This window comes from Papaver somniferum, chromosome 2 (genome assembly GCF_003573695.1).
Source record: "Papaver somniferum cultivar HN1 chromosome 2, ASM357369v1, whole genome shotgun sequence".
NCBI lineage: Eukaryota > Viridiplantae > Streptophyta > Magnoliopsida > Ranunculales > Papaveraceae > Papaver > Papaver somniferum.
This window is the reverse complement of record NC_039359.1, coordinates 2,102,719-2,122,177: the sequence shown is the minus strand read 5'-3', so window position 1 is coordinate 2,122,177 and position 19,459 is coordinate 2,102,719. Positions and strand designations below refer to the sequence as shown.

Genomic DNA, 19,459 nt, shown 5'->3' with positions numbered 1-19,459 from the left:
TCAATCTGTCTCCCACAGAAAAACCCTAAAGTTTTTGTTCCGTCTTTTGATAATAATCAAGTTGAACAGGAACCAATTGATAATCCGGTCTTATATTCTCGAAGAACAGCCTAGATAAATCAATCACCTCACAATAATCTTAATCGTATGGTAGCGAAACAAGATGTTGCGGAATCACAAACAATGAGACGAAGATGTTTGTGACTACTTTTTATATCTTGCATATCAGAGTATTAATCTCAAGCCAATCAATCTGATTGTACTCGTACGATAGAAGATGCAAGATCAGATCACACAATTACGATAAAAGTAGTATCAGTCAGGCTTCACAATCCCAATGAAGTTTTTAAGTCGTTAACCAGGTTTTTAGAAGAAGAAAACCAAAGGTTAAAGGTGAAACGACTCTAGCACGCAAACTAGTATCACATGTGAAGTGCGGGGATTAGTTTTGCAAAATACTAGATGTATCCTTTATATAGTCTTTCAAATCAGGGTTTCGCCTTGGTCACAAAGCAAACAATATCCACCGTTAGATGACAACCTGATTTAGATTCAAGCTAATATTTCTCAACCGTTAGATCGAAAACTTAGCTTGTTATACACAAATGAACTGCACGCTTCTAGTTTTGTTAACCGTACCCAAACATGTACATTTGTTGGTTCAACAATAGTTAACCAAAAGGTTATCCATATGAGCATTTCATACCAACCATATTCTTCTTCGCCATAACTAGTTCAAATGACTCAATTGAACTAGTTAGAGAGTTGTTCAATTGCAAGGAGATCTTATGTACTACACAAGACACAATTGAAGCAAAGATGATTTGATTCACTCGAATCGGTTCATGAAATTTATAGCCACGGTTTTCAAATCGCATTCCTTAGTCTTTATAAGTTTAAGTTCAGAAATCATCTTCAGATATATAACTTTCTAAATTTCGCACACTAGGTTCGCGAACTTAAGAAACCTGGCAGAGTTTACAAACTCCAGCAGGAAATCTCGGCATAGACTTTTCTCCGGTTCGCGGACTGGTACTCACGCAACAAGTTTTTCAGCTCCAACAGAATTTCTCGAGATGAGAAATTCAGCAGTTCGCGGACTTGGCAACAAGCCATTCTTCCGGTTTCTCTTAATCAACAAAGTTCGAAAACTTTGGTTCAAGGGATAGGACTTATGCACATATGTGTTTCCACAACAATACTTATTTCCATCATTGGTTACGTAATCTAAACTCTCATTCCAACCATTGAAACATTCTTAGAGGACGTTATATAGTTGTTACACCATTTCTCGTCAAAGCAATTTTCAAAGTGATTGAAACATATCATGACTTTCGTCACTAGGTAAAGATAAACATGGTCGAAGCGAAACCCTTACCAACACATGTTTAGAGATATAGATAGGCGAGGTATACTCGGCTCGAAATACCAAATGTGTATAATCTAAGTCTATATATAGCATACGACTTTTTGTCTCAAGAAGTAGGAGATAGAGTAGATAGACTTTTGAGTGACAGATAAGTTCAAGTCTTCACATACCTTTTTGTCGAGAAGTTCCACCGGTTCCTTGAGTAGTTCTTCTTCTTGTATGATCAATCGCCATGAAGTCCTTGAGGACAATTGCACTTTCTATACTAGCCCGAGACTTAGCTACAGTAGACTAGAAATCAAGACTTATAGTTTTGATCACTAACATTGAAAAACATGCTTGAGATAGCAACGCATGCGAGTTCGACCGAGCAATGCTCTAACAAGATGAAGACTGATCTTTTGTATTAATGAACTAGTACTTTGTCCATATGACTTAACATCACAATTCAACAAATGTGTCAAGGTTAATATTAAATACCACTCTGCATGGAGAGCAAGGGTGAAGGTGTTGGAGAGACTACATGGAAGTTACGAGAAGATCTACCAACTAGTGTCTGCATTATGTCAAATGGTCAAGGTAACACTTTTGTTTAAGCTTTATTTTGATTTCTTTACTTTTGTCTAAGTATTTTTATATGGAACAAACCTTAAACATGATCATATGAAATTACTTGTAGATGAGAAACCCAGACAGTGTAGCTACATTTTCATATGGAACTACAGACAACACTTTCTTGTCTATGACAATTTGTTTCAAAGCTCATATAGAGGGTTTCTTTACCGGTTGTAGAAAATTTATTGGTTTGGATGCATGTCATTTGAATCGGAAATTCGGTGGTGTCTTGTACATTACATGCAACTGCTTTATTAGATGGTTAAACTGGATTAGTTCCATTAGGTGAATAGTTTGCAGGAATGAAACAATAAAAAATTAGAAGATATTCCTTAGAGATTTGAAGACTTTGCTAGGTGATGAAATTAAGTTTAAATTTATCTCTGACAAGTAGAAGTGGATTTTGGAAGGTGTTGACTATCACTTTCCATGTCATGAGCACAGAAAATGCTTCAGGTGAACCCATTTTCAGTTGTTAATCTTTTTATCCATTTGTTGTTCTGTTTTAGAATTTGTTATATTTAACTACCACTAATTACTATTGCTTGGTGTGGCAGACACTTGATGGCTAACTTTAAGAAGTAGTACAAGTGGTTTGGCTTGAAAATACATCTCTGGAATGCTGCCAAATGTTATAAGATCAAACATTTTAATGTACATATTTAGAAGCCTCATTAATTTTCAGTTTTTATTCATACACTTCATTTTTTTTTATATACTTACAACTTAGTAATGTATCGTACAATAACATATGGATGCTATGGCAGCTGAGAACAGAGATGCTGCTAACTTTCTCATTGATGAAAGGATTGAAAATTGGTCTATCTAGGGCCCATTTTCCACATACTAGAAAATGTGAGCATATCAACAACAACTTTTCAGAATCCATTAATAACATGGTCAAGAAGTTGAGAGACAAGCCAATCCGCAAGTTAGGTTTGATTTGATGTATATAGAACTGGTAGTGGGGCTTTTCTACAAAGGAGGAATGAGGCTTCAAAATGGAAGGATGGTGACTTATTTCCAAAAGGAAATTGATCTCATTAAGAAGATATGTGACTTGACCACTAATTTTAAGTTGGATGGTGCTGTGAGGGGAAAAGTGTATGATGCTACTAATGTTCATAGAATCATCTTTTATGTCAATTTGTCAAAGAAGACTTGTACCTATTTGCAGTGGCAGCTGCCAGCATGCTTTTTGTTACTTAAATGCATTAAGACCTATTTGGGATGAGTAAAATTTCTTGTTTGCATTTGATTTATTTGTTTGTCCTTCTGTCTTTATAAGATTTCTTTGTTTTCATTTGTTTGTCCTTATTGTTTTCTATATTTACCTGTTGTTGCAGGTGTTTTGATCAGTATTATTGGGTGATAGCTATAAGAAAACATATGCTCCGGAGTTTAACCCATTTTTGGATCCTGATGACTATGAGGTGATAGGAACATTTTTGTGTCTTATATAATCTCAATTGTATATATTATTAGTGCTCGATTTTATATTTATTATGGCTTTTTATGTCCCTGTAGGTATTTTTGGAGAAATAAGCTTTTGCGGCGAAATTGGCTAAAAAAGTGGTTTTTGCGCTCGTGGGTGAAAATTACTATACAGACTCTCACTTTGGATAAGGAGTGACCTAATTACTAAGGGGAATCCATTTCCAGGCAGCTGCTAAAGGGAGAACAACACAGGATAGGGGGAGGTCACTTTCTTCTCAAAATTCGAATATTTTTTTTTGGCGGGAAAAATAACCAGTGAGCAACCAAATTTTCGTTTGGATTTCGAAGATGTTTGAGTGAGATTCAATCGCTGAAATTTGCTGGGCTAGACGTGATTCAATTAAACAAGCCTGGTATGTGCGCTGGAATCAATCGAATTGGGATGGATAATCCAAAATAAGGAAACAGAGTTTGAGTTTTGTACGGGTCTCTGTTTGGGTTGATTTTTGGTAATTCAGGGAGACTAAACGCGTGAAATTGTTTCCTAAGTTAGTATTCTATCTAAGGAAGAGTTTAAGACAATCGGGAAAGCTCAGAATTGGCTAGGGAAGTCCGCAGAAGAGATTATTGTCGTGACTTGCACGTAAAGAAAAAGCGAGAATTAATCGCTATTTTTAGGTTTCTGAGTAGTATAAAAGGTGTGTTTAAGTCCCAGAAAACAGAACGAAGTTATTGGAGCAATCGCAGAGGAGTTAGAAACCCTACAGAGCCATATTGATCAAGTTGCAGGAAACCGTATTCTGCTGCTGCTGCTGCTGAAGAACATCCGCTGCAAATAAGAACAGCGTCTCAAATTTGTAACGCTACTACAGTGACTTCTTTGTAACAGTCAATCCTTTGTCTTGCAACGCCAATACATCGTTGCAAACATCCAGTGTTATAGTTTTTCATCTTTAATCAACTTTTGAGCAACAAACATGTATTTTGAGCAAGTGATTAATATGAGGAGCTAAACCCCATTGCTGAGGCGATAGAGGAAGCTATTTTTCCAACAATAAGTAGTATATTCGATTTTATTTATTTATTTGAAATTATTTTATGATTATTTGCCTTGGTTGAAAATTGTTTGAATGATCCTTGTTAAGCAATTGTGATTTCTTTTGATATAACATACTTGGACCTAGGTTTTTGATGTTCTATGCTTTGGATTTACACTTGTTATTTTGAGAATCTACTAGTTGCAATAAGTTAGAATCAACTTGAACGAGAAAATTGCATAAATATAAATATTGGGATTAAATCACTTTGAACTTTGAAAATAGTGGAATCTTAGCCTCAGTGTTCTTTTAATATTGATATCATCTTTGATTGAGTTTGTGACAATTTTTAGTTTGTTTTCTATTTTAGTTTTAGAATTTAAATCTATATTTTATCCTTCGCAAGTCTGAGAATCGAACCACTTTTACCACTATCTACAAATCACATCAATTTTTGGCACCACCGACGCAGATTTGCTTTTAGGGTTTTTAGACTTAGTTTTCTTTTATTTTTTTTTTATTTTTTTAGGTTTTTATTATTTTTGTTTTTTTACGTTTTTGGGTATTTATCTTTTGTCTACAGGTTTTGGATCATAAAGCGAATTGAGCCAAGGAGTTTGGTGATTTCGTAAGGACTGGAACTTAAAGCATAAAGACTTGGAGCGAAAGATTAAAGCGAAAAGAACGAAGAAGAAGACAATTTCTTTTTAGATATTTTTTTTTTGGGGTTTGTTTATTTTTTCTTATTAAAAAAAAAAAAGAAGAGAGAGAGAACTGTATTAGGGTTTGCTATTTTTGTAATTTTTCTTTTCTTTTTGGACACTTGGACATTGGACTTTGGACATTATTATTTTTAAACCCTAAGGAAGGGTTGGTTTAAATACAAACTGTGTGCATGGAAGGACGGTGATTACGATATCACCTCGGCCCCTCGGGTTCGTACATAACATAGGAGTTGTGGCCCGAGTCGACTTCAGCGGTTCTTCGCCCGTCTGGTACGGGAGGTAAGTTTTTCGAAACACCCGCGAATCCCCTGTCAGCGGGTTTACTGTATTCCTTAAGGTGAATATATGTTGGGGACTTGAATACGATTGATTTTAATTCCTAGTAAAGGGAAAGGACTGGCCATACACGATAAGGGTTCATATTTCATCACCGTTCTCTTCTTGCTCGCCTTAGGAACACGAAACCAAACGCGAACCTAAGCCTAAAATTTTGACTAGAACGAGACCTATAGGGTAACGATCTTAATAGGAAAGTCGTTCGAAGAATATTGGTTACTCTTTTGAGCATACTTCGAAGTTCTTGACGGTTTCAGTGAGTTGAATGCGTGATTGCGCCGCCTTGTAACCGGTGAGGCCTTGGGTATCAAAGCTCCACTGAGCTTCCCTCGCCTTGATTCAACTTACTTTGACTCGGATTGATTCCAGAGGGGTTTGCTCAGATTGTAACGAGTTCCTTTTCGAAAGAATAGAAGCTGGTCTAGTGACAATCTAAGTGGAGCCATCATGCTTGTTGTTTTCTAGATTTTATAGGTTTGATTTGGTCGAGTCAGCCTTGTTTGTGATTGTGTAGAATTCCCTTGCAATTAAGAATGTCGAACTGGTATGATAGTAGCCAATACAATGATTATCGACCTGAATTTGAATATGAACATCATCCTTTTTATGACCATGTTGGGAATAGTGGTTGGGAACGCCATCCTTTGGAAGGATATGGGTCATACCCTGGTGATCCCAATTACTATCCACACATGCATCAGTCTTACGAGCAAGAAGATTATAGTACTAGTTCTTCGTCTCTAGAGGATACAATCAAACTATTGAAAAGTAGTCCTTTTTATGATCCCTATGTTCCTATTCCTCCTTTAGAAGAGTCTCTCAGGGAGTTAGCTGAGTCGACGCGTAAGTTAGCTGAGATGAATAGTGTAATTATAGACGAAAGAACTACAATAATGAGTGAACTTTCTATAGAGGAATCCCTCAAGCTGATGGCTGAGACAAACGAAAGACTTGCTCGAAATAATCTTACTTTCCAATATAGTGTTTCCAATAATACCCTTAAAAATGAGGATAGTTATTTGCATAATCAAGATAACGAGGTTAGAATTGGTAACACTACTTGTCTTGATGAGGTTCGATCTTTTTCATATTATTATGATGAGGATAGTGTTGATGAAGAATTTGAAATAAATAGTGATCAGGAATTTGCTACTCCAATTGAGCCTTATAATGATTATATTATTTCTGGTTCAGATCCTAATAATTTTAACAATTATTCACCTATTCAAAAGGACAAGGATTTGACTAGAAATATCCCCGTTTTAGACGATGTAGTATGTCTTGTTTACGAATCCGATAAAGGTTTAGAGGAACCGGTTTATCTTGAGACTACTGTTTTCGAGTCGAACGATTTAGAAACTGTAATCGATGATGGTTTCGAGGAACGGTTTTATGCTGAGAATACTGTTTTAGAGTCGTACGGTTTAGAAACAATAGTCTTAGATGAACTCGTAGAGATTAATAAGGATGAACCTGACTTAGAAGAATCAATTGCCCATTTTCAGGAATCTGATGACCTAGAAATTAGGAAGATTGTGACTAGTCTAACTAGAGACACTGAAAACTCTAAGTTTGGGGGTGATTATCGTTCTCCATATGCTTTAACTCTTAGAAAGGTCCCTCACTTGGGACTTGACATCAATGCCTCAACCATCTTACAAGATTATCTTCATACTCGCTCCCCCAAACCTCATAATGTCCAAGAATAAGTTCAGTCGTTAGAAACCCATCCTCTGGTTGATGTGGTTAGCCCAGGCAATAACACCCAGATTGGCTTTGTTTTCCCACCAAATAGTTTTCTTCCAAATGTGAGAACGTTTATATTTAAAATGAGTCGAATATTAAGTTTTGAGACTAAGCCTAAGTACTTTAGGTTAATAATATCGACACAATTTCCAAAGAATGACCACTACTCTCACTGTGGTCAATTATGTAAGTCAAACCTGATTGACTTAGAGGATCCTCAGTTATTTAGGTTATTATTTTGTGATTCAAAGTTCTTATTTGAGTTTTTCCAGACTCTAGGACCTAATAATTTGGATCCAACCTATGAGGAAATGCATCCGAGGAAAATATTTTAGTTAGACCCTTTCATAGAACCTGAACCTGAACCTGAACCACAGTTAGCGATAGTTATCAGGAAACTAGGTAAGGGCATGCTAGTATTGTACATTTTCTTGGTTCACTGCAGTTTTCTTTTGTCAGCTCTTTTTGGTTTTACAGACCCACAGTTATTCCGGCTACTGTTATACGGTTCGAGTTGACTAAACCTTTTCTAAGTCTGGCTGAAGACTTTAAACTTAGCACTTCTTGGGAGGTAACCCAATCTCATGCAACACAGTAATATCTTTCCTTAACTCTTTTGCTTCAATGGTAACTGTTTCTCCTTGTTCATGCTTTTAATTTCATCTTTAGAACATTGAGGACAATGTTAGATTTAAGTTTGGGGGTAGGGGAGAAACTTTTTAGTTGCATTAATAAACTCCAAAGCCTAGAAATTTATGTTTATTAAGGATGGCACTAACCAATCTAAGTGGATGAAAGAATTTTGATTGTAGGAGTTGAGGAACCAATCTGATTAGATGGCAACATCTAGAAGAGTCTATTCATAAAAGCACAGAGCTGAGGTGTTAGAAATAACATGATAGTTTCACCATATCTCGTTGAGTCCTTTTCACTTCTATTTTTATTTTATTTTGTTTTTAAACTATGTTTCTCTAAGTGATAGGTGGGGCCCACGATTCAAGTTGTTACCAATGCTAGGGTGAATTAGAGTGATTGAGATACCATGAAAAAAGATCGTAGTTACCAAAAAGTTGAAAAAAAAAAAATTGAGACCAGACCATTTGACCAAAAGGAATAAATTCAATAAAGTCGACCACTGGTACCCTTGTATATGCCAGTTGTGTTGACCTAGAGTTAGGTTATCGACCACTGGTTCCCTTGTATATGCCAGTGTGTTGATATTAGTCAGACTAGTATCTCAATCCATTAGGATAAGTTCATTTTGGCGGAGGCCTTCAGACAGATATGGGAAACGTCGTTCACTTAGTAAACATCAAAACCATCTATGTTTTTCTATATCCATCTTCTTGATCTATCCATGTGATTAGTTTTGACTCCGGATATTGATGTCCATATTGCAACTATTTGAGTAGAGCTCTGTCACTTTATATGAATTTTAGTATGCTTGAGTGCAAACTCGTGTACATCAATTGGAATTTCGCATCAGGGTACTTCCTCCTGTAGTCAAAAAGTATGGCAACCAAGGAGATTCTTTAGTGCCTTCCAAGGTTCTGCGTAGATCGCTAAGGTCTGGAGTAAAGGTTTTATGGGTATATCTCTGGTAAGCCCTCCCGAGACTATAACTCGGCCACTAGGGCCACCTAGGGGTTTAAAGGCTTATTGCATACGCTAAATGCAATCGACGATGCCTGCGACAGTGAGTTAGGATTTTATTTTCTATTTGATTTGCTCGAGGACTAGCAAATAATAAGTTTGGGGGTATTTGATAGGCACATTTTTGTGTCTTATATAATCTCAAATTGTATATATTATTAGTGCTCGATTTTATATTTATTATGGCTTTTTATGTCCCTGTAGGTATTTTTGGAGAAATAAGCTTTTGCGGCGAAATTGGCTAAAAAAGTAGTTTTTGCGCTCGTGGGAGAAAATTACTATACGGACTCTCACTTTGGATAAGGGGTGACCTAATTACTAAGGGGCATCCATTTCCAGGCAGATGCTAAAGGGAGAACAACACAGGATAGGGGGAGGTCACTTTCTTCTCAAAATTCGAATATTTTTTTTGGCGGGAAAAATAACCAGTGAGCAACCAAATTTTCGTTTGGATTTCGAAGATGTTTGAGTGAGATTCAATCGCTGAAATTTGCTGGGCTAGATGTGATTCAACTAAACAAGCCTGGTATGTGCGCTGGAATCAATCGAATTGGGCTGGATAATCCAAAATAAGGAAACAGAGTTTGAGTTTTGTACGGGTCTCTGTTTGGGTTGATTTTTGGTAATTCAGGGAGACTAAACGCGTGAAATTGTTTCCTAAGGTAGTATTCTATCTAAGGAAGAGTTTAAGACAATCGGGAAAGCTCAGAATTGGATAGGGAAGTCGGCAGAAGAGATTATTGCCGTGACTTGCACGTAAAGAAAAAGCGAGAATTAACCGCTATTTTTAGGTTTCTGAGTAGTATAAAAGGTGTGTTTAAGTCCCAGAAAACAGAACGAAGTTATTGGAGCAGTCGCAGAGGAGTTAGAAACCCTACAGAGCCATATTGATCAAGTTGCAGGAAACCGTATTCTGCTGCTGCTGCTGCTGAAGAACATCCGCTGCAAATAAGAACAACGTCTCAAATTTATAACGCTGCTAGAATGACTTCTTTGTAACAGTCAGTCCTTTGTCTTGCAACGCCAATACATCGTTGCAAACATCTAGTGTTATAGTTTTTCATCTTTAATCAACTTTTGAGCAACAAACATGTATTTTGAGCAAGTGATTAATATGAGGAGCTAAACCCCATTGCTGAGGCGATAGAGGAAGCTATTTTTCCAAAAAGAAGTGGTATATTCTATTTTATTTATTTATTTGCAATTAGTTTATGATTATTTGCCTTGGTTGAAAATTGTTTGAATGATCCTTGTTAAGCAATTGTGATTTCTTTTGATAGAACATACTTGGACCTAGGTTTTTGATGTTCTATGCTTTGGATTTACACTTGTTATTTTGAGAATCTACTAGTTGCAATAAGTTAGAATCAACTTGAACGAGAAATTTGCATAAATATAAATATTGGGATTAAATCACTTTGAACTTTGAAAATAGTGGAATCTTAGCCTCAGTGTTCTTTTAATATTGATATCATCTTTGATTGAGTTTGTGACAATTTTTAGTTTGTTTTCTATTTTAGTTTTAGAATTTAAGTCTATATTTTATCCTTCGCAAGTCTGAGAATCGAACCACTTTTACCACTATCTACAAATCACATCATGAGGTACAATTGAATATGATTTTCTCTTTTTCCTTTTTTTTGATATATTTATTATTTGTTGTGCAATAAATATATAGTATCAAAATTTGATTCTTTTATCGTTTCACTCTTTCATCTTTATATGTAACTCTATTTGTTTCCTTATTTCATCTTCATATGCAGACATCAAAGAAAGAAATATTGAAGCCTCCAGTGAACATCAGGAAAACATGTATACCAAGGGGAAAGAGAATCAGAGATTATGATAAACCTGATAACATTGGAAAGAAGAGTATAAGTTGCAAGAGATGTGGAGGTTCTGGTCACTATGAGAAGACTTGTGCTGGATGAGCCGTTGGATCTAATACAAAGGAACAAAATGCTAGATCTTGTGTTGACGGTGATAATTACACATCTTATTCATCAGGTCCATCAAAGAGGAACAAGAAAAATGCAAAATTTGTTCATGGTTCATTTGCAGGTGAAAGTACCAGCGCTAGTGGTGTAAAGAAAACAAGATCCAAATCCCAGAGCTGTGTTGGTGAATATTCTAAGCAAGCTGCTGCAAGATCTGGAAAAGGTGTTAACGAAAAGGCACAAGGAAATGTTGGATCTTCTCAGCATTCATGTTTCAATCACAAATTCAAGCAGGTTGGTTATATTACCAACAAAGTCACATTTACAGTGTCAGATCCAAAAGGAAAGAAGAAACCAGAAAAGTTCATGAATATCCGAGTTTGTTTTTATTGATTGTCTTTATCTTTTTGTTTAAAAGTTATGGGTTTGATTGTTGACATTATTTTGGATGGGTGCAGTTTATGTATACGACTTTGAATGGGTTCAGTTTCTTTTGCAGAACAAGTTATGAAATTTAAACATTAAAGACTTATCTTTTGATTACATCTGAAATCTTTTCTTAAATTTATTACATATTTCTAGTACTTTTCCTCTTAATGTTTCTTACAAGTACATCTGAAGCCTATCTGAAAGTAACACAGTCTTTCTTCTTACACCAGGTAAGCTATATTGAGATTGTGTTGATTCTTACAAACCTTTAATTGTAACTGTGAATTGCAGTTTTCTTTGAAGAAGGGTTGATTGTGTAATGGACAGTTACTGAAACAATGGTATTCTTCTCCACAAGCAATGAATCTATGTGGGCTTGAAAGCTTGATTTGAAGTGTTGTATATGGAGAAGAAGCAAGATCAAACCAGTCAAAGTAGTTGCAGGTGAGATTCAAGCATTTGAAGAAAACCCTTCCATTTGTTTGATCCATTTTATATTTCAACAATGCTCTAACTCCATTACAAGGTACATGTTTGCACCTTGAATAAACCCATGGTCTTCTTTATCACACATAAAAAATTTCATCTTGATGATACTACTGCTAGAAGTTGATGAATCTTTGACACATCACCCATCTTTTAGATCTGAATGAAAAGGATGAAGAAAATCGGTCGAAGGTAGATATGCTTTTATTTGAAGATAAGATTACCGTTGAGTGGTGGAGGCCACTGTTAAAAGACACGTGGTCACTTTGATGACGTGTAAAGAGTACACTATATTACCAGTCAGAACCAAGTCAATATGTAGACTCAACGAGTTAAACGGGAACTCGACGAGTTGGAAGAGTTAGAAGGACTTATAAGTCTTTTTGTCCTAAACTAACGGTGATAAAAGCGGTGGATAACTACCGTTTAGTGTTTTTTTCTTTTCAATAAAGCGGTCATAACTTGAACCAGCCTAGTTTTGAAAAGTTCAAAAAGAACGGGTGTTCTTTTGTAGTCTTAGAAAAAAACAGGCCTATTTCTCTTTTTGCCCATATTTGAATCCCTATTTATAGTTGAATGTGTTTTAAACTGAGCCTAGCTTTCAGAAGAGTTTCAAACACCACTCACTGTTTAAAACACTGTAATAACAATAATTTCAATACAAATTGAAACGAAGTGCTGTATTCAATACCGCGTATAACATATATATATATCGTTAGAGTTTAGCAATTTACCCTTTCCATCATAGTTGCTAACATGGAGTACCAGTTTATTGGGGAGGGTACCAAATCCCATATAAAACCGGTACCTCCATTAGCAATCCATTAGCAGTGTTCATCTCCATCGCCATCCCGAGATGATATTTATACCATTTTGCACTACTGACTATGTATAACAGGGATGCAAGTGGCGCATAATGATTACGCGTTACAGAGTTGCAGGCCAAGTCAGTATGCATCCAGGATGGCGCGACACTGCGTAGACTGTCAAGTGCTAAGAATGGCATAACCCCGCAGGGCCAATGAAGTTAAAGAGTGGAACTACATTGTAAATGCATTTAGCTAAGTAATGAAGCTACTGGCCGACACAATGAAGCTTCATTAAGTAGAAGGCAAGACTAGGCCAAAGTTGCAAGATGCAACATGCGATGTTGGCATGTTGGCATGTCCGTGGAATAGAGTTGGACCAAACTCAAGAATAATGCAAGAAGGTAGGATAGGCCAAGAGTTGGTCTATGCATTAGTTCAAGGCTGGCCAAAGCTTGAATAATGCAAACAAGCTAGTAATGCGAGAGTGCACATTACTATTGTCAAGCAGATTGGCTAAGTGAAGCATATGGCTCCAAATAACCAGATTGAGCTAAGGAGTTGGCCTCGATGATTAAATCATAAGGATTGTCCGTGCATTAGCTTAGAGTGATAAGCATTCAGGTCCAAGATGGCTGAGCCTTGGAGCGAGGCACAATTCAGTAAGGCACAAGAAATGTGCAACTTGGTTAAAGTGACGGTTAGGAGTTGGTTACGAGCTTCACAAGCGTGCCAATGATGGAAGACAAGTGAGAACGGTTATAAAGTGTGTTTATAACCATATTAGAGTATTCATAACCAACAAGAACAGGTGTGGCACCAGTTGGCGTGACAACACAAAAGGTGGCAGTTATGAAAACTACTTGGACACTTGGCTGTCTAAGGCTTGTGCAAGCGGTTGCACAGAAGTTTTGGCTAGTGAGTTTGCTGTATAAATAGTCCTAAGGAGTGGAAAATCAGTAGGCTTACATAGGAGAGTTTTGTAGACATGTAGTCTCATACTTGAGAAAATAAAGGCATCACCAAGAGGGTGATGGCTTGTTTGGTCCATGTGATGGATTGTTTTGTATAATCTTCCTTAATGCAATGAAATGGGTTTATTTTGTTAGTTCTTTGTGTTCATTATGTTGCTGATCTTGTGTGAGAAGTGTTGAAGTGCATGGCAGAACCTCTTATGCTTATGGGGGTATGAAGAGTTAGAGAAAAAGAAGATTAAATACTTGCGTTGTGCAAAGCCTTTTGAGTGAAGACAGATGCATACTTTGATGCAAGTATGCCAGACTGAGTACTTGTGGGTGATGATGAATCATTAAACCACAGAGTATTGCCTATCATGTCCCATGAAAATTTTAAGAGATTAAATGGGCGTGTGATACTATGGATGGTCTAACGCTACTGTACCTATGGCTGCATAATAATTTAAGAGCTCATTCTGGGGCACAGAATCTCATGGCCGGCACTGGATGTTTACATGCTCAGTTGATAATTAGCATATGTAATGGAACTATTTGATCACTTCGCCTTCTAACATTCTACTAAAATCCAATGGTGATGTGAAGGATGATGTATTACTGTGGTCCTGATCATGATGAATCAGTATATATAGACTCTATAGTGAGTAATGTGGGCAGTACATAAATTTCATGTTTGAGCAAAAGAGTTATTAATAAAAAGCATCAGACTCTAACTCCCAAAAGTCCATTTGAAGTTATGCTGTCACAACCTTGGAATCAGAGATGGGAAAGAAAAGCAAAAACAGAGTTGAGTTGAGAATTCAGTAATAAAAGCCTTTTCTTTTTTCTTTTGCAGAAGAAGAGCAAGTAATAATGATGATCATGTCAATAAGTAAGGGTAGTACTTTTGTTATTGAAGCGTTGAGAATAATAAGACACGAAATAAAACCCAACAATCTGAAAAATGCAGTTCTTACGGTTGACTGTTTGATCTCTGTAATATGGTAACTAGAAAATGAACCCTTCATGTAACTTATGAAAACCATGCATGTAGATGTAGAGAGGGAGAAATATAGGGTTCGCTAGCAGGGACCACAATTTCTAATGAATATTTTCCCTGTCACTGCAATTTCCAATGAAAGGTGGATAGTGAAGATAGTGGGAAGAAAGAAAATGTTTCTTCTTGGGTTTTTATTGATTTTAAATTGATGATGATCATGAAGATAGAGAAAAGATAAGATGGTGGAGTTTTGTTTTGGTGATAATGGAAGGAAAGTAAAATTTAAAAAATGAATTGATGAGGAACAAAAGATCAATCCAACAACAAAATCTATCTCTTTTGGATTCTTTTTATCCAATCAGGCTTCTTCTTGCAGAGAACATGTCTCTTTATTCATGTCATCTTCTTCTCACTCATTAAATAACAAAATAAATTTAAGTAAATTATAAAAACCGGGGGAAAGAGGCGTAAAATCTCTGAAGCCAGGGGGAAAGTTGCAGGGAGGCATGCATTATATTACCAAGTAAGACATGGTCGGATGGTCCAATTGCTTTTCTATCTAACTGTTGTTCTACAATGCAAAACTTCCACGCATACTACTTGGGAATTTTTTATTTCAAAGAGAGTGAAAGAAGAAGAGCCTTTGCATTTGTATATTCCTAGAGTGCATGACAATTAATTTGTATCACACTGATGACGTAAATCTCCCCAAAATAAGTCTCCTCATATATATGGCCTCAGAAAATGACATAAATCTAAGGGTTGGGAGCAATCAAACCAATCCCATCATGTTCTTAAGAACCATTACTAAAATTGCTTCCCAATATATATATATATATATTTGTTCTTTTTGAGTTTGCCACAGTCCCACTAAACCGTATTCTAAAAATTGGCCAGCCCCTTTAAGAATTTGTCCCAAATGAATATGGTATCTAGCTTAGAACGTGTTATATCTGAATATTATGGACAATAACTTGCGTTCAACTTCAAAATCATATGGTCAATAAATGAGGCCATGTATGAGTTAGCGGTCACTTAATTTCAAGCGGCACAAGCAAGAGTGGTGATTGTCTCAGTTACAAGATTAGTCGAGCGGGGGTAGATTTTCTAAAGAAGACTGTGAATGCACGCACAACTCACGCACGGTTCAGCAAGTTCAAGTTAGTTGAGCGAATTTCCAGCACAGAAAAGCAGTGAGCTTTCAAGCTCCTGATCCACCTCGAAATGCGTTCCCAGGCAATGAAAGGGAGAGGAGGAGAAGAATTGCCTAAGTATAACACGTTGGAGTATTATATTGTAGATCTATGTTGCCCAGTGATCGCCACGCGCACATCCCAAATTTAGAAGGTGTTTAGATGTTAATACTGCGTGGAAGTACCCCATTTAAAGGGTTGGTGGCCGGTGAGATTGCTTACTGGTAGTTGGTTGGGATCCTTTTCTGACTCGTCTCATGCAGTTGTGGGGTTTATGGTCTTTTAAAAGAAAACTTTGAGTGTTTTAAGGATTTTACCAAACAATGCCAGGACTATCCAGGGGAGTTGCACATTCCACTAACAATCCTGGCATGTAAAATAAAACAGTCCCGCTGCTAGATTTATTTTGTTACTAAATCACGGTGAAACTTGATAACCTCCGGTGATACTACTCCTCCTATTTATTTTTATCTTAAAGATTTTTCTTTTCCCCTCTGAGATTATTATATATATACATGAACTTCCTACTGGATTGGTAGTCGGTTCTCTCTCTCTCTCTCTGACTCTCACTCCCTCTGTCTCGTATATCATTTCTTATTTGCTTTACCCTATTTTCCTACCAATTTTCTCAGAAAGAGCTTCTGATTAAACTCAAAGTCCCATTTCTCTTCACTGCCTTTCCCTTCCCCATTCCTCTGTTCTTACATCATCGCAGAGAGTTCACACATACTTCCTTGTTTCAGTTCTTGTAAAGCAGACTGAAAAGTACACAACAAAATCATGGATATGGACTTCCAAAAATCTTCTTCATCGTCAAAAGAAGATCAAATGGAGATGATGGTGATGAATATGATGATGCAGATGGACAAGTTCCCAGAATTTTGTGGACCCTATGGAGACGATGAGATGCCTGAATTGACAGGGCTTCATCACGACTTCTCTACTGGTAGCACAATTTTTGATGCCCATCAACATGCTTCTCATTCATCAATTGATCATCCTTCTTCTTTGGTTTCATTTATGGGAAGCAGTTCCATTCAGGAACCAAATGCATCACAATCACTTGTATCCAATAATTCGGATAGATTCAGAGGCAGTTTTAACGGAGAATTACTATCGGGTGCATCTTCTTCTTCGGAGAAACGTAATTCAATGGCGGCAATGAGAGAAATGATATTTAGAATAGCTGCCATGCAGCCAATCCATATAGACCCAGAATCCGTAAAACCGCCAAAGAGAAGAAACGTGAAGATATCAAAAGATCCTCAGAGTGTAGCTGCAAGACATAGAAGAGAAAGAATAAGCGAAAGAATAAGGATACTACAAAGACTAGTACCAGGGGGAACCAAAATGGATACAGCTTCAATGTTAGACGAAGCAATTCATTATGTTAAATTCTTGAAAACTCAAGTTCAATCACTCGAACGAGCTGCCATGAATAATCGTCAAATGGGTCTAGGGTTCCCGACTACGGATATTTCGAATGCAAGTAATAATAATTATGGTTCGTTGGGGAAATCCAACTGCCAGAGTAGGAATGCAGCTAAAACGTTCAGCTCCTCCCACCAGATGCATGTTTAATGCATGATAAATCAACTGATGATTGAGTGGAGGTGTTTAGATATCATTCAAGTAAAGATTGGTACATTTATAGTAAATTATGGGTATGTTTTTATTGAGATATTATTGTAAAATAGGTTAACTCTTTTACTTATAAATAATGTAAGTGATTAGCTGCGGCGGATGAAAAACAGTTAGAATTAAGGAACTTTGATATCCTTTTCTTCCATGATCCTAGTGTAAGATTTTTTTCTGAGAAAGATTCTGGTTTCTTTATGTTTGATTTTTTTTCTGCTTTTAATTGTTATCAGATTTATCAAACAATAATTTTTGTTTCTTTCCTGAATAAATTATGCGCATCAAGAGAGAAAGAGGGCAAAAGGTGTAGTTGGCATAAAATGCATGGGACTTTCACGTGAATTTCTGACTTGGGATGGTTTTCCTGGTAAACAATTGGAGGTAACCGCATCATCATAATCGTTCATATGACTCATCTTTTGATGGTCAGGGCATGTTTACATTTAAGTTTTGAACACCCTGCGAACTTCTTGGTCTTTGTAGTCCTGATACTCGGATGGAGTGTAAGCATTCACCAAAGATATACATGTATTAGGATAACTTATGAAGATGAAAGCTGCATAAGCTCATTATTTATCCATGAACATATGCTGTTAACTGATACTGTTAAAAGTTGATGACAATCTTAAGGTTGGCTCAGAAAACTTGGCTACGTGAGAGGGAAAATTGATGTGAAACTTGGATCAATATATCAGTAAGACAGTCGGGATAGGCGCCACGTCAAATATACGCGGATTGCTTGCGTGGATCCTAACGTGTTCAAGAACTGAAGCCTCACATTCTACGGATGTGGATCTAATTGAGAGAAAAAATGAAGATCATGCAGTAAAAAAATCCATATCCAAAGTGGCGAGTGACAAGTGAATCATGTTTGAGTTGGATATTCTACAAATTGTTTGACGAGTGTGCACGCGATATTTCAATTCCACAAGTTATTTAATTTTAGGAATTGTGTAGAGAGGAGAACATCCTCTAACTAATCGATCAAATGAATATATCAAATATACACAGCACACTCTGTTTAGAAGAGTATGTAAAAAATTGGATGAGTTGGGTGTTTTCCATCATTTTCGTTCTAACTATTAACTTCAGATTTTTTGATGTAACTAGATATCATTTAAAAGTCAAGGGTTGAGAGAATACACTGTCTCATTCTAATGTTTTGTACTCATGTACTTCAGTACAAGATCCCCACCAGTAAGTAGCCATTTAAGTAGGACAGTCCTAGCTTGCAACTTAACTGGCTAATATATAGAGGATTGACCATTTGTGATAACTAGGTATGCATATGTGTACTAATTCCATACCCTGATCATTTGGATGCATTCAACAATTTTGTTCAACATCCTATTTATATCATTTTCAACAGTGAAAGGTCCGAGTTAAAGTTAATTTCTAACACACATACGTACCAAAATATAATATTTATACAATTTTTTTAATAGAAGAAGTCTGTTGAAACAAAGATTACCAAATTCCACAAACATTATCAATTCAGATGATCCGATGATGAAAATTGGGACCAACATAAAGTCAACTGTTGAGATTCTAATGAGTATTGGCATATATATCAGGCTAATAATAACCATTTAGGTTAAAAAAAATTCAACAAAACTCCAAGAAAAAAGAATAAGTGAGCTAGACTAAGCCAAAATCTCATAACATTTCTATTTAGGTAAAACATGCAACGCCTTTGTGGTTCAGAAAATGGATACCACACAAGAAGACGGGAATGTTGGTGCCCTAGAGCAAGACCTAAACATGCGTATGTTCATGTCTCAACAATCATGCTTCTCTTTATTGTATCCAAACAAACTAAACCCCCGTTGAATCCAAATTTAAAAAGAAATTGGTCAAATCCGGATTCAAAACTCTCCCCTGACAACCCATGTGAGTAGTCCCAACAAAATCCCAACAGCCCATTTTGGTGGGAGGGTCCCCAGTAAATCATAAAAATAAACCTATAGCTCGCCCTCCGGCCCCTCCCTCAAAATTCATTCAATTGGTACCTTTCTGTCATATGTATCTTTATCTTCTCTACCTATACAACCAATTTTTTTCATTTTCTTTTCTTCTGTCGTATTTGCTAAAATCTTGTC

General features: G+C 36.5%; 1 protein-coding gene across 1 annotated transcript; it reads left to right on the top strand.

The window, feature by feature from the left end:
* The first annotated feature begins 16,433 nt into the window (after nt 1-16,433).
* LOC113350593 (transcription factor HEC1-like) lies at nt 16,434-17,303 on the top strand. Its single transcript, XM_026594736.1, has one exon. It carries the CDS (start codon nt 16,503-16,505, stop codon nt 17,301-17,303), a length of 801 nt encoding a protein of 266 aa, XP_026450521.1. The 5' UTR covers nt 16,434-16,502.
* Nucleotides 17,304-19,459: the final 2,156 nt, after the last annotated feature.